The sequence below is a fragment of the Ailuropoda melanoleuca genome, chromosome 8, assembly GCF_002007445.2.
Source record: "Ailuropoda melanoleuca isolate Jingjing chromosome 8, ASM200744v2, whole genome shotgun sequence".
NCBI lineage: Eukaryota > Metazoa > Chordata > Mammalia > Carnivora > Ursidae > Ailuropoda > Ailuropoda melanoleuca.
In genome coordinates, this window is record NC_048225.1 from 77,599,873 (window position 1) to 77,616,473 (window position 16,601).

Sequence of the window (16,601 nt, forward strand, 5' to 3'; positions counted from 1 at the left end):
ATATGTCCATGTACTGTATTTCAAGGGTAACCTTTAGTATAAGCAGTTTGAAAAGTGAATTAACAACTTCATTAGGAATATGTATTGACCTTGTTTCTCGGTCTGGTTTTTGTTCAGAAATTTTATCTTTTGGGGCGCCTGGGTGGCACAGCGGTTAAGCGTCTGCCTTCGGCTCAGGGCGTGATCCCGGCGTTATGGGTTCGAGCCCCACATCAGGCTCCTCTGCTATGAGCCTGCTTCTTCCTCTCCCACTCCCCCTGCTTGTGTTCCCTCTCTCGCTAGCTGTCTCTATCTCTGTCAAATAAATAAAATCTTTAAAAAAAAAAAAAAAGAAATTTTATCTTTTGTTCAGAGGACAAAATCAGAAACCAAGTCTTAACGCTTCTTTCTCTGTGGTTACCTGTCATTGTATTTGGTGGCAGTAAGTATTTATTGAGTATCAGTTTGTGAAAAGGGTACAGGAAGGAATAACCAGGGGCTCCTGGGTGGCTCAGTCGTTAAGCGTCTGCCTTTGGCTCAGGGCGTAATCCCGGCATTCTGGGATTGAGCCCCACATCAGGCTCCTCTGCTGGGAGCCTGCTTCTTTCTCTCCCACTCCCCCTGCTTGTGTTCCCTCTCTCGCTGGCTGTCTCTCTCTCTGTCAAATAAATCAAATCTTTAAAAAAAAAAAAAAAAAAGGAATAACCAAGTTAGTAAATCCATATCTCAGTCTGGTTTCCTTTCCCACCTCTTCTGCCAATTTGCTCTGAGGTCAGTTACAATTTGAGTAGTCTTTAGAATGAAGATCATGTATGTTGGTATGGCACTAAAATATTTTTGGGTAAAGAAATACTGTTACTGACAAATTGTGTATCTTTTATAAAGGTAGTTACTGTAGGATTAGATTTTGGCATTAATGATAATGCCACAAATCGAATTTATGATGTGTTTGCCATACATAATGTATTCTGTACCATCAGATATTATTATCATTGGCCATGTCACATGTGGCTATTTAAGTTTAAATTTTAATTAATTGAAAGCAATTAAAATTAAAAATTCAGTTCCTTAGTTGCACTAGCCATATTACAAATGCTTAAGAGCCACATATGGGTAGGAGCTATTACATGAGATGGTACAGGTTATAGAACATTCCCACCATCACAGAAGGTATATTGGACCAGCCCTGCCTAAGGACCTGCACAAATGTTCAGAGTCCAAGAGGATGGTATGAGCGGCCTCAGGTTCTCCTGTCACTGTAAAATACAGCATTCAGTGCGAGTTCAATGAGCATGCTGTTTGTTAGCCCAAGTAACTCTACTATCTTGCTCTTTTAAAGAAATGGAATAGAGTTTCCTCGGATTATTATTTTTTTTTTATTTTTTTTCTCCTCAGATTATTTTAATTATTATGTTAACATCTTTACTTTTTTGTAGTAATTAATTTCCTATTCAGATCTTTCCTAAAAATAAGCATGTGGCTTAGTATGAGAGGTAAAAAGAGATTTGATCTCCTTTAATACGTACACTTAAGCATAGGTGTTCTTTCTTGCTTTCCTCACCTGGCACAGGTAGAAGAGTCCGCAATGATGGGAGTAAGTGGCTACGTGGAGTATCTCCGAGAGCAAGAAGTATCTGAGCGGTGGTTCCGGTACAACCCCCGTCTCACCTGCATCTACTGCGCCAAGTCTTTCAACCAGAAGGGTAGCCTGGACCGCCACATGCGCCTGCACATGGGGATCACGCCATTCGTCTGCCGCATGTGTGGCAAGAAGTACACCCGGAAAGATCAGCTGGAGTATCACATCCGCAAGCACACAGGCAACAAACCCTTCCACTGTCACGTTTGTGGCAAAAGTTTCCCCTTCCAGGCCATCTTGAATCAGCACTTTCGCAAAAACCACCCTGGCTGTATACCCCTGGAGGGGCCCCACAGCATCTCCCCTGAAACAACTGTCACATCTCGAGGACAAGCTGAGGAAGAGTCACCTTCCCAGGAAGAGACAGTTGCTCCTGGGGAAACTGCCCAGGGCTCTGTGTCCACCACTGGGCCAGATTGAAACATCGAGGGGGAGGGGGCAGACCCTCTTCCCCTTTGGGCCGTCAGCAGCCAGCATCAGGGCCGTGGGCTGGTACTTAGATTTACAAAATGCCGCATCACTAGATCGGAAGATGCCCCCAAGATGTTGCCAAACTAGAGGGTCAGCAACATGCACAGAAGCACGAGAGGCTCTTCCCCTCCTCCTTCCCACCTCATACTTTGGAAAATAATCAAGCAAATCAACTTTCTAATTCAGGGATCAACAGCCTTGGTTTGTTAACTTTATAAGAAAAAAATTTTTTAACAAAACAATGATAAATGGTCATTTATCTACCAGTCATGTTTGAACACTGTACTTTGGTCCATATCATCCTGATGGCTGTAATTGCCCGGATCTAAAAAAACAGCAGGAGCCTTGGTCATCTGAACCAGCCAGCCACAAGAGAGAAGGAAGTCATGATGGTGACAGGGAGGAGACATTTCTCTCCTCTTCCTTCCCTGCCAGAACATGCAGTTTCACGTTTGAAGAAAAAAAGAAAGTATCCTGGTGGTTCTTACTGTTTTGAAAGGTTAGACCTTATCTTTGCTCTGATTAGGCATCTGATACTTTGCCTGATTGTTTCACGTAAGCTGCCATCTTGGAGCGCTGTTCTAGTGGGCAGCATCCCCTGAAGCACTTCAGGCAACTAGAAGTGAGCTGAGCAGCAGTGTTCGCAGTAGGTTCTGCTACCTTAGGGGGCTTGAGTATCCTATTGAGGAAGACGGGAGCAGGGACGGAAGTGGGATTTTTGTGCAAATGTCAGATGGCACAGAGTACTGCAACTTCCTGGTCGGTATTGTACACCACAGCGCTTAAATATCTTTGGGTGTTAGGAAATGGCTCTAGTCCAGATGAATTAATGTGTTAGGCTGAGTACCAAAGTTTCATCCAGTCTCTCTGGCTCCTCCTTTCACATAACAGCAATATTATACATCAAAAATGTCACTTTCCAGTGAAATGAGCCTGGACTGTATTTTTAAATCTACAGGTCTCCATATTTGATAACTTTTATATGAAGTTTTAAACACATTTTTTCTGCAATATTGTGGTTGAAGAAATTCAACACTATGGTTCTTATTGCAACCACAATTCCATTTCCTTTTACATATGTAATAGTGTATATTTTCAAGCCAATAGAAGAACCTCACTAAATCCATGACTCGTGTCTGCAAACCTAGTAATTCATGAACCCACCATCAGCAAATTGCTGGTGACTCCAAGAGCTTTGCTTTTTAATAATACACTACAGGGCATTCACCAGAAAGCATCATGCACAATCATGTTGCAATAAATTGATCAAGGGATCAGTTTTGATCAGGTTTGGTTACTTAATCATTCCTAAGATTTTTTAAAACTTCAAGGGACCTTCTTGGTAATTCTGGGGATTTCTGAGATTCTTAATCCAGCACTGAGAGAAAAAATTTACCAAACGTGTAGAGTTTTAGATGCCCTGTCTCGCATTCGAGAATGAAGGAGGATTAGTAAGGGGTGCGGGCAAGGTGATGCTTACAGTGCAAACAGAAAAGAGAAAAATCCATACCTTCTCCTGATTGATCATTAATGTTTTAAGAGTATTTAAATATGCAGTGGTTTGCAGTTATTTTGGTGCAGAGGCATAGATGATTGTAAAAGAGATCTGGGGCGGGGCTGGTCATGTCTGCACTGGTGAGCCATTTGTGAGAATGTTAGTAGCATGCTCCCCTTTGAGAATGCTTTGTGGTATGTGGAAAGGTGGGTAGAAAAGAATGGCATTTCTTTGATGATAGGAAGTTAGAGTGCAGAGAGTAACTCTCAAGCAATCTGCAAATTGTACATACACATAAAGCTGCTCCATGTCACTGGAGAGTGGTTATTTTCTCTTCCGGAAAAACGTAGAAATGCGTCTTTTAATAAGAATGTAATGATGCTACCGTTTGGTAAGAGCCTACCCTTACATGATCTGTCCAAGCATCTTTTGTCTGTTGTCTTTCAGAGACATAGACTAGGGCATTCTCTCTTTAGTTGGGGAACAGCATGATAGGGCCATCTTAGGGACCAGCTATGCTCTGTGGCATAGAAGTGGACTTGAAATTAGACTAAAATCTTTAGGGAAACCTTTGAGCTGGTCATCACCGCTGTGCATGGACAGATTTGGCCATTACCGAATAGGCAGAAAGACGAGAAGTACAGAATATGCTGCTGTCGATGGAGCTTTTAAGCCTACCAAAAAAATGTTAAGTCCATCCCACTTTTGAGAAGTAGTATGCTGGAAAGTTCTTTATGCTTTGTTAGTTTCTTAGATTTCCTGTGAGAAAATAGAGCTTTTTTAAACTATTACCAAATTGTAAAGGTGACGTGCAGTAATCTTCGTCAAGAGAAGCTTCGCAGCATTTGTCGTTACCCCAGCGGGGATTAGCAACAAACCTTTGACACGAAGTAGGGACTGTTCAGTAGATGTGGAAATGCTGGGAGTGTGTGGTGGGTTCCCTTCCCTTTTCATTCACTTGTCATAGATTCTTGCTGTATTGATACTGTGAATAGAGTGCTACCTGGTCTTCTGGGACCCCAGCAGCACAATCACGTTTGCTGGTTCTCGCCTCTTAATTGGCCTAGCCCAGAGCCGTGAAATTCGTGAACATTCAAGCCAGGCTAGCTTTTAAACAAATTAAAGTTTCTGAAAGCAATTTCCATGTTAGCCAGAAAAGATATTATTATTCTAAATAACTATCCAAGATTCTTATCCAGGTTCACTGTGATATTGTCCTAGTTCTTAGCTAACATCACTGTAGGGTCATAGGAGTTAGTAGTGTTCTATCGACATTAATGAATAGCTGTATTGGTGTGTGCACAGAGGATACCTCTCGTAAGGATGTACTAAATGGACTTTAGCTAATGCCGAAAACTCATTACCAAATCTTAACTTGCACATGTCACCTTGTGAAGGGAACTGCATTAGCAGTGAGAGCTAAATCATCATTAAGTACTTTAATGCCATGAAATAGCAAACACTGGGACCGTTTTCATTTGTTGAATGGCACTTAACAGCAAAGGAGCTACCGAATATTCTCAGCAAAAGAGAGAGATGGCAGTATATTAATCTGTTTTCATTCTAAGAGGTACCTTTTATTCTCTCTGAACTCTGATGCCAGTATATAAATATAGCATTGGCATGAACAGGAACACTGTACTTAGGCAGAAAGGCTCTTTCTAATGACTTGTTCTCTCTTTACTCAGAACCATATTTACCTCTGAACCAAGTTGAGTTTTATTTTATGTAATTTGCCAACTACCCCCAAGCCATCATTGTACCAGACGGTTAAATCTAATCCTGAATAAGTTAAAATAAGTTTGTTCCTAAAGGATAAGGATTGGAAAAGAAGGGAGATAGCAGTTGAGGAAAGTTTTCTTGTTATTTTGGTTTTTGGTATTTTTAAATGTTTCCAGTTCCTTCTATATCAGTGAAACAGTTTCCAAAGATGTTGTGAGGATAGGAATAAACCATTCTCCTCCCACCTTCATAGTTGAAATCTGGCCTTGGTTGGAAGGGGTCGGAAGGAAGAGTGAAATAGTGAACTTCATCCTTAGCTGAGTAGTCTGTGGTCAGGAAATAACTTTAAAAAAATTTTAGCTGTTACTTGACACTAAATTTCTTTTAACTAGTAAAAATTATATTTTGTTTGGAAGATCTAATTTAAAGAAATAAAAACAACAGGTAATGGAAAGGAAATTAAATCAAAGACAGCAGTCTTCTTAATCCTGGTGAAAGGCATTTAATCAGGAAGGGGCTGGAATCCTGGAAGTTTTTCTCTCTTAAGATCCAGCAGACAGGTGGTTTGTTGTTTGTTTGTTTGTTTGTTTTCTCTTCCTCCACCGCTCTTCTTCTTATCTACTTACTGGTTTAAGGCATAACAGAGAGGTCTTTATTGAACTCATCTTTGAAAACGGGGCTCTTCACCTTTGCCGTTTGGGCAAGGGTGCACAATATGGAAGTATTTTAGTTGCTGAGATTTAGAAAAAGGACACCAAGCTATTAAGTCAGGTAAACCCCTGGGTTTGAGAGGTTGCCCCTTAGCAAAGAATATTCCTAGACTTCATGAATTAGATCAGGGTTCAGCGGACTGCAGCCCCCAGGGCCCAATCCTGAGGCCATCTGTTTGCCTAAAGAAAGTGATGGTAGAATGGGGCCACACCTGTTCTTCAGGTATTGTTTCTACTGTGATGGCGAGGTCGAGTGCTTGGGACTCAGACCACATGACCAGCAAAGCCCAAAAATGTACTGTTTGTCACTTGACAGAAAAGTTTGCTAACTCCAGAATTAGGTTTGAAAGAATGACCCCCAAATTTGTCACTTCTGCCATTTTGTCTTTTTAATAGTTTGGTTGAGGTTTTAAATTCATGTTGCCATGTATGCATCAGTTTTTTTAAAGAGCTTGCCATCTTTTTCTAGATCTTTTTCTCGTAACCCTCTTTGTGTTCCTTCTTAATGATTCCCATTGCTTTAAAAGCATTTAGAATAGCCTTATGATCTGTCCTTGCCTTAAAGGTGCAGGTAGATTAAAGTTTAGGATGGTAGTTACAGATGTAACAAAGTAATTTAAAAAATAATTCCCATGCATAATAACGTAGGATTAAATGAGTACCATGTTTACATAAAATACTGTAAAAAAGAAATTGTTTTTATAAGTTTTGTCATTCCTCTGAGATCACTTGAACTGATTTGCATAATGATGGCAAGAATGAATTTTTTCCCATTAGTATTAAAAATTAACTTCTGTTATGAATAAGTGGTTTGATTCTTACCCAAAATACTGTCTTTCTAGATTAGAAACCTCTACCGTTTCCCTGTACTACAAATCTTCATTTTCATTTCCTCAAACTCACTCTGTTCCATGTGGAGTAGTAGAAAGCCAAATCTTCTTCCCTTCATTTCTTTTTCCAGTGAATGTTTTAAAACATAATGAAATCTCAGAGGATTTCAAATTCCTCTTAGACCCATCTTACAATTTCTGTTACTGTCATTTTTCTAAATATATACTGGGCCATTATTTATTTGCTCTCTCTTCCTTCTTACTGCTCAAATAGATTTTTTATGCCAGATGTGCAAAAAATGGAAAATGTTAGGATGATTATAAACAGAATTCTTTGCAAGAGGAGAGTATAATTGTTCCACATATGGAAACCATGCATAGACTTCTGAGTTGAAGTTATCAGGACAGAATGTTCTAGGCCATGCTGACACAATGCAGTGAATTAGATTCGTACTTTGTTGTCAGCTCAACCAACACATACCAAGTTCAGATGAGTGACCTAACTTCCAGTACGGCACCTCTCTACTAGGCATTTTATTCTTAAAGTTCCCTTTTTCTACGTTGATATCAGTAAGTTTTATATATGTCCTATGAGTAATAGATAATCCAGACCTGTAAAGTTCCAGAATATTCGCCTCGGTTTGAACTGCCTTGTCTTAGAAGCACTTAGAGTAATCCAGGGCTCTTGAGATTTTGGAGTGTTGCTTTTCTGATTAATTTGGGATTCTGATTAATCTGGGATATAGAACTTGTGAAAGCAATTGAATTTAAAGAGCCCGAAAAACCATCTGCCTCCAGGTCCGCGTGAGGTCTAGGAAGTAGTTGTCATTTCTACGTGAATGCATTGAAAACAGTGTTGTTCGCCCAGCGTTGTGATTTCTTTGATAATCACCAGTCTTATGTTTTGCCTTCTTTGCTTTCTAGAGTCTGTTTCTCTGTTTTCAGTCTTCTCATTTTTAGGTAGTGCTTTTCCCAGGACCGGTCTTTTCACTTTGCAGTAGGTAGGTTTTCTTGCTCGGGACAAGCCAGAGTTGGATATTATGAGTCCTTTTAAACACCTGACTTAGTTACATTCCAAAGATGTAATTACTGACAGCAGCAGTGGTATCAAAACCTGGAAGATATGTTTTCTCGTATAGGCAGACTACCTTCTCCCTCAACTGCGAGGAACAGCAGTGACTTAAAAGGCAATTATTACTGGGAATGTACAGTGTTTTCACAGAGTCCATACGTGAATAAATTTCTTCTCTCACATCTTCCCTCTATCTCTATAACAAAGACTTCCCATCTTGATACAGTTAAGAAGGGCTGGCTCACTCACCTAAACGACAGAGCTAAGTTACAAAGGCAGAGCAGTTCATGAAAAATAAAACTCTTCTAATGCTTCTTTCATGTCTACTTAGTAAGTCCTGTTGAGGAGGCTAGAATTCACCATCCAGTTAAGGGAGAAATATGGGCAGCATCTTACATGGACAACAGCACAATTTAATATACTGTGAATCTTAGAATCTGAATTAATCGGTAAGGCCAAAAGTCAGAGTTTCTTGTGGGAAAATGTTTCCTATTCTGTGAAATCACTTATCTTAAGTGATAAGTAGCATACAGGAAAATCTGTTCCATAAAGTAAATATTAAGTATTTTTTGGTACCAGGTCGTGTGCTTGGAATTTATATAACAAAATTGATTGTAGACATAGTGTAGATGTGGCTTCCTATACTTGAGAGTCCTGAGTCCACTTGGTTGGAGTCTGGATGTATGCTTTTTAAAAGCCTGCACTTTTCACCACAGAGATCAAAGAGAAGGGGACAGAACTGACTGTACGAAGTGCTTTAGTGGCATAATCACAGTTAGTCCTCAGAATAATCCTGTGAGGTAATAAGGGTAGAACTAAAGATAGTTGAATTCTTTTGACTGCTTACTGTGTGCCAGGCACAGAGCCATGTGTTTCGCATTGGGTAACTCGCCTAATCCTTACGACAGTCCCATTAGGGTAGACAGTTATGCTCTTCACTTTAGAGAGGGAGAAACTGAGGCACAGAGAGGTTGACCCAGGCAGTCTGACACGAGAGTTGACACTCTACTAGACTGTGTTGCCTTTAAGAGGTGTAATTATGCCACATTTTATAGATGAAGAAACTGAGGAGCCCAGAGTTACCCAATGAATAAATTGCAGACCCAGCCTTTTCCAATCTGCTTCCAAAGCCCAGACTCTCTCCACTACATCATATTGACTCTGTTTACTTAAAGAGTTGGGGTGAACTAGAATAAACAATAGCCAGTAACAGTACTGCTTTCATTGAATTTTTAACTCAACAAAGCATGATTGGAAGATTTCTTCAAAAGATAATGTCTCTGAGGAGATGTTGAATGGTGAATATTTTCTGGAGGTATTGCCCATTGTTTCAGGAGTCGCCCATTTGATAGGTCTAATTGTGAATCAGTTCAAGTTACCACCAAGGCAAAAACCAAAAGATAGCGTTCCCATATATCCAGTTTTGTAACAAACTGCCCTAAACCATAGTGACCTAAAACAACAATTTTCTATATCTTGTGAGGTTGTGAATCAGAAATTCAGGAAAGGCTCATCTAGGCAATTCTCTTGTCCCTGTAGTGATGACTGAGGCCACCTGGTAGTATTCAGCAGGTGGTGGGACTGGTCTGTGGTGTCCGTGCTGATCTCACATGCCTGACACCTTGAGGGAGGGCTAGAAGATGGGGCTCAGCAGGCCTCCTCTCGCCCTCTGGAGTCTCAGGGACTTTCCATGTGGTCTCTCCATCGGGGCAGTCAGACTTACTGAATGGCAGCTCAGGCCTCTAAGAGGCTGGGAGAAGGTGCCAGGCCTTCTAAGGCCAGGCTTAGAGCTATCATAGAGTCACCACTGGACACCGCTGGTCAGAGGAGGCACTGGTCAGCCCAGATTCAAGGGGAGAGGAAATACCTTACCACTTGATGGCATGTGTGTCAGGGATTTGGGACCACTTTCATCTGTTGTAGGTAGCATTAGGTGATTGATTTCTCCGGTGTTCACTCATTTGGGTTAGTTGTTTGTGCCATAGGAACCACTTACGATGTCTACCATGGGTCAGTCATGGAGCTAGAAGGAGAATGAGACAAATACCCGCAACAGGTTTCATTAGCTACCCACCCCCTGAGTTTCATTTATCTTAGAGCAAAATTTCCATTTCACTTTTCTTTTGTTCCAAGTTGTGAGCATTTGCTGTTTTGGTGGTTTTTTTGTTTTTTTTCTGTGAAGCTACAGTAACTGTACCTACTGAGCCGGAAGTACTCCAGAGGGAGGAAAAGCTTGCTGTTACAGAAGCTTATTTGTTAGAGATGTCAGCTGTATTTAAGTTTACAAATAGGCAAAAACTCCTGTGGTATGGAAAATTCATACGGCTACTAAATCTCTTTCAACGGGAGTTTCTGATGAGTGGCTGCGTGGATCGTGTTCTTGAGGTAAATGAAAGCTTTGCCTGCGCTGCCCTAGTCCCACCTTTCCTGCCAGCACACCCCCCCCCCAGGCACTGCTCTGTGCTAGAACATCCCGTTTTTATCACCTTTCTTATGGGAAAATTCATTGCTCAATTTAATATGTTGTTAATCCTTTAAAATTAGCAGATGCTGTCAACCTGTCATCTAAGCTAACAGATCATCGAACTGTTAGGATTTTTGTCAGATTTAGGGTGCTTTATTTAAACTCCTGCTGGCTTATACTAGTTAGACTCTTGCTGTGACAGAAGAAATATGGGCAGAGAATAAGTTCTGCTCTAGAAATGATCATCCCCAAGGCAATATGCTTTGTAAGAGAAGAAAGATTTGGGATTATCTCTCCCTTCCATGGGCAGTGGGTACCTGGAGAATTAGCTGTGAGGCTTCTTGCTGGTCATCCGCAGGTATCAGAGAGTGAAGAGGTCTGTGTTCCTTAGGTCAGGCCTCAGGAATTGCAGACACAGGAAAGGGTACTCGGGGCTGAAGGCTTAATCTAGGGCTCTACAAAATGCTGGGAAGGGGAAAAGACTTGGGCATTTGTAGTTGGACAGCCAGGAATGAAATGTTTGAGGCATTTAGGCATCAAGATTAGATTTTATCATATAAGGATTGGGGCAGATTTCAATGAATAAGAACAAACGCGCCTTAACATTTTCTTTTTGATCCACATTTCCGCTCTGATGTACCTCAAAGTCTGCTTTTTGTGACAGAAGCTTTGAAACTATATTCCCAGGGAAAGAAAAATCTTACGGTGATCTATGGCGAAGTCTCTCGTTCTGTATGGGATAGTTCTTCGGGCCCTCCTCTAGATCCTCTGTGGCACTTATGTTTGAAATCCTCTGCTGGTGGTACGAGGAGGAAGTACTGTGGTCTTAATGTGCAGAAGAGAACAGAGTCAGAAGGAAGGGAACCTGTAGACTGAGAACGTACCGAGTCTTTCCAGCGTCTCAGGCCGGTCACAGCGCCCAGCAGGAATAGAGATTGCTTAGGGCTCAGATTTCTGCTCGTAGCTCCGTCTTAAAGCAGATGTTCGTGGCATATTTGAAGATGATCTACTGAGTTTCCTATAAAGTAATAGAGGCCTCGCGGTAGTGGTTCTCTGAGAACCACAGCAGAAGCAGAGTTAAAACACCGGGAACAAAGCTTAAAATGTGTGTCCTCTGGAAGCCGAGACGCTCAAGCAGGGGTCACTGAGAGCGTGGCTGAATTCTACGTCTAGAACAGCTATCAGTCAGATAGCAGAGATATTTAGGATTTATATGGTATTTCTAATATTTTTACAAAAAATGATTTTAAATCATGTAACTTGAAGTTTTAAAAAAAAAAATGAGCCTGTTTTCTTTTTGGAAAACTGGCCCAATAAAAATAACACTAGTATAACTCAATTGTATATGCATGTGCATTGAACACAGAGTGGTATACTAAACATAGTTCATGCAAATAACTTTTGTGGGAAGTTTGGCTATTTTCATAATATCTTTTTTCATAAAGGTATGTTTATAAATATATTTACTCATCTGCTATGACCTTGGTAGCATTAGAAGTATTTGTTAGCTGTATCCTTGATTCTAAAAAATCAAATTCTTGACATAGTAGGCTATGAGAGCTTTTTGTTGCTTTGTATTTTGGCTAAGAAAATTATTTCTTGCACTTTCTATTTATAAAGATGTTATAACACATTGCACCCACTTAGTGTAGCTGTTGTTTAGAGACAAAAAGATGTAGGTGTTAAAGTGAAATGTGTGTTTAAAAAATCCTGGCATAAGGGGGGACCTCAAAATAACAAAGTTGGCTTGCATCTACCTGAGAAGAGCTGGGGTTTCATATCAAATTGAGAGTGAAAGGAGCTGTTGGGGTAGGCGTGCTGTTGCTGCAAGTTGCAATTTTATTGCGAGTTGCCAGCTCTGTGTGTGTGTGTGTGTGTGTGTGTGTGTGTGTGTGTGTGTGAGTGTGTGAGTGAAAGGTGTCTGATGAAGGCAGATAAGTCCATGTAGAATAGTCTACCTCCCACTGAAGACTGAGCATCTTCCAAGATCGCCCTGTAGCCCTCCGGGCAGGAAGCGGCGTCCCTCGGCCACTGTCCACCTCGTCCTCTTGTACTCGCTTCAGCTCCTCTACCTCTGAGCACTTGGCTGAAGAAAGAGTGTGTTTTCGTAGCAAGTGAAGGAAAGCAGACACACAGTCTAGAGGTCGAAGTGTCACAGTTCTCCTGGTCACGTACAGATGTTGCTCCTTAGCTCCGGTGTCCAAATCAAACGGTGTCAGAATGCTTCGGTTTACTGCTCTTATCTGCTGGCTTCTATTTGGCAAGAGTAGCCAGTGCATGTGGAATCTTTCTGGTTTTTTTTTTAAAAGATGCACCAAACCCCTTTTAATGATGTGAAAATTTTGTTTGACTCCTGAGCTGTTTTTTTGTTAATTGCCATTTGTAGTCCATGACTGGGGGGCCAGATGCTTAACCATATTTTCCCGATGCTGAGCCTTCTGCCAGTATCTTGACACAGAGGGATGCGTGACATGGGATTTTGGATGACTTGTTTTGCTTTTAGTCAGTCCAAAGAGATATTCCTGTTTTTAATGCCTGTGCTGTTACAGTAGTCAACATGGCTTTGCTTGAGTGTTGTGAGTGTCAGAAAATTGAGTTTCAGTAATAAACTGCCACGAGGCACACCACCTAATCTTTAAATCTGGTTGTGACACTCAGCTGACTTACTGTTTGGGGCGCTGGTACACTGAGCCATGTCAGGCTACCTACATTTTGAACACATGTTCTAGGTTAGGAAGGACTCTTGGCCCTTTCACAGATCTCCTGTGGCCCTTTCCACCTTTTCATTCTCAGGCACTGGCTGGTTTTAACATCTAATATTCTCGGGTTAGGAGTGAGAATGAGAGCATGATCTGTTTTCACGTGTTTAGAGGTTGACCTCTGTGTTTAGGTACTAGCTGGTTAAGTATTTGCTTCCCTGGTGACTGGGAAGGGCAAGCGATGATTCATGTGAAATTCCAGATAATGAGACAGGCATTACTCTTAGGTGAGCCCTGATCTATTCACCTCTGCCTGAATACAGCATGAGTCCTGGAGGGAGATGAGGCGGGAGATCATGTGAGTCTACTCACAACAGCTCCTGTTTCTCTTCCTTTCTTTTCTCTCTCTCTCTCTCTCTCTCTCTCTCTCTCTCTCTCTGTGTGTGTGTGTGTGTTTCTTAAAGCACAGGGACAGGACCCCTGGGCAGAAAGAGCTGCCCAGTTATTGTTATTCTAACTGTAGAATAATTGTCAGCCTATAAGCCATTCTAATATCCTAGACTCAGGAATTAACTCCTGCTTAGGAAACTTCTTCCCTCTGGCTTATCTTTTTGTGCCAAGTCTGTTATAGGCCTGTCCCCCGCTGTTTTGCTATAACGCATACTTAAGTGCAGACTTACCTAAATCCGAAATTTACTGTTGGCAGTGTGACCTGTTACAGCCAAAGTGATTTACTTAAAAACAAAGCAAAAAAGTGAGAAATGCCTAGGTCGTGTCTTTGGGGCACATATTAAATGTATGAATCTGAGAGGAAGCATGGAGTCTTACCTTTCTTCCCTCTGGCTTGAGTGAACACTGCCCTGAATGCTTTTTATTACAGGGCCAGTTGACCTAAGCCAGTAGTTTTCTATCTTGGCTGCATATTAGAATCACCTGGGGCATGTCAAAAATGACTGTTGCCTAGGGCCCCCGCCAGACACGCATGTTGAATTGGTCTGCTGTGCAGCTTGGGCTTTAAAGGCTCCCCAGATGATTCTCGTGGGCAGCCAAGGTTGAGAGTCACTGGCCAGGTAATCTTGAGTGGTCTTCAGCAGGATAACCTCAATCTGATTCTTTTTGTGTCCTAAGATACCTTCATTGATACCCCAGCATGGCTCTGAGTTTAAAGTGGGCCAAGGCCCAGGTGGTAAAATGGATTATCCATTTGTCATCAAAGCAATTCTGGGGAGAGATGTCGCCATCCATCCAGTTTCGTCTCTATACCAAATACAAGGTGTGAGTAAGTAAGCAAAACAGATTTTCAAAGTCTGGTCTCAAGAATCCTCGTTTCTTTGCATATGTGATTTGAGTGGAGATTTCTCAATTCTGCTAGCTAAAATAGAGCACTTGAACTTATTAAAAGGGCCAAGCCCAACCCACCTAGGATGATTTCTATTTATAAAATAAACAGGAAGCATTATTAAAGTTAATGGAAAAAGAGAAGGATCCTTCCTGGGGGTGATGGTGATACATTTCATTATTTGTCTCTTAGACTGTCTTCTAAGTGGGATTTCGATGTAAAGTAACTTTCACTTTTCCTTGGGTTTTTTTGTTTGTTTGTTTTTGGGGTTTTTTGTTTGTTTTTGTGAATGAAATGCACTAGCTAAGGCTTAAATATTTCTGAATTTTACATGAAATGTGAAATGAGTCATTTTAGTATCTTTATTACAGGATGTCAGAGACCTAACCTAGTAATTCCTAAATGAGGTTCCATATCTTTCTTTCTTCCTACCCCAGGCAGTAAAAATGCCTGTCCATGGCAACTTCACACATGGTCATGGGAAGGGGAGAACTGTATGGTACCTTAAAAGTGAGACACCCCCCCCACCCCATTCAAACTGACTAGCTACCAAGTGATTTCTCATCCATGATAGAAATTTTTGTTTAAGAGCAAGTTCAGATATAGCAGGCTCTTTTCTGAGAGAATTCTGGGCACCATAGAAATGTTCATTCATATATTCCCTACAATAACTGATACTTTACATTTCAAATATGTGGTGTGTTCAAGAAGAAAAATCGGTTAGAAGGAAAGATTGGCCAGTGCAGAGAACTGAAGTAGCATCAGGCTATGAAATTTCATTAAAATAACACGGAGGCCTGGCTGTTTACATCGCATGTAAATGCTGCAATGTCTTTTCGAGACAATGCCTCCAATGCCTTAGAAAATTTATGAAGGCTTCTTGATATGGGGTGGAATAGAAAAACAGTAGCCTTTGGGACTTGCACGCATCCAGAGAGTAGGGTGTTAGGGTTTCAGACTGAGGAGGATTGTGGAGTACTGTGAACCATTGTTGAACTTTATGCAAATCACACTGCACTGGATTTTATGATTCCTGGGAGGAGTGGGGGAGTAGACGAGGAGGACAGGGAAGTAATGGTACAGAATATTAAACTTGTTCTATATTTTAAGCAAGGAATGAAACAAATCCCCTATCAGGAATTCTCTGTCAGGACTGTGAAGCTCAGTCAAGTTCTCTGCCCTACTGGCTTGGCTTCCTGATTACTCTTCATCCTCTAAGGAGTCCTTTCTGAACGTTTGATTACAGTTTCGCCACCCTCCCCGTCCCCCTACTCAGCAAAAGAAAAACATTCCCAAACTACAGAAATGTGTTCTCAGTCCATCACCTTTTTATCTGCTCTGGTCTGTGTTCACAGTTTTAGCCCGTTGCATTATTTTGTGATCTAAGGGCAGAACTTGAAGAGATCTGCCCATTCAGGAAGGAACCGAAGGCCTCTCCTTTACGAAATCTTAAAACCAGAACTCTCCATCTTCGGCATGTCAGCATAAGTGAGTAAAGGGAGAAGTACATTTGGAAGAGCACTTAGATTTTCTGGCATCCTCCACTCACGCTGCCCCTGAGAGGAGAAGAGAAGGCTGAGGGTTCAAAGATAGAAAAGTCAAGGTATCTGAAATGTGGTTTCCTTCAGATGGACGTGGTCTGAAAGAAATCTGTCCACCTGTTCTCTATGGTGCTTATATGGTGGGTGACAGCTGTCCCCCATCTACCTGTCCCTGGCACTGTGCCTTCCCACTGGTCACTGTGAAAAGCAGATCACACTGGACTCAGAGGCCAGAACCCAGGACCATTTCCCCCTTCTCATCTTGAGCCCATCACTTCTTCATACAGCTAATAATGTAGCATTTACTTCTCTTTGGAAAACTCTTGGGTTTGTCCCCCAAGAAACAGTAAAGGATTTCAAGGAAAATAGTCAGAAAATAAGATTCTGGTGGTAGCTATCAAATGAAGAGATTATAGGACAATTTCTCTTCCCCTCAGCTGATGCCCTGTCTTCCTGCGTTTTTTAAAGGCTACCATGATATTTGTAAGCGACAAACTTAGGTAACATTTTTTCACAACTTGCTAATCAAAGATTCATATTAAAACAGACAATCAATTTCTAAAATGTTGTTATCCCTGAAAGGGAATGACGTAGAATTTTAAACTGTAAGAACCTATCAGTCTGTTTTTTCCCTTTGAAA

At 41.3% G+C, this 16,601-nt stretch overlaps 1 protein-coding gene across 4 annotated transcripts in view; it reads left to right on the forward strand.

Annotated features, from left to right (window-relative positions):
• Positions 1 to 15,309, forward strand: part of ZBTB37 (zinc finger and BTB domain containing 37) — a 25,539-nt gene extending 10,230 nt beyond the window's left edge. For all 4 annotated transcript variants that reach the window (XM_019797197.2, XM_034666754.1, XM_002916951.4 and 1 more), the window contains exon 4: positions 1,550 to 15,309. In XM_019797197.2, the coding sequence (XP_019652756.1) occupies positions 1,550 to 2,038 (489 nt within the window). In that variant the 3' untranslated portion in view covers positions 2,039 to 15,309. The remainder of the gene's footprint in view (positions 1 to 1,549) is intronic.
• Positions 15,310 to 16,601: the final 1,292 nt, after the last annotated feature.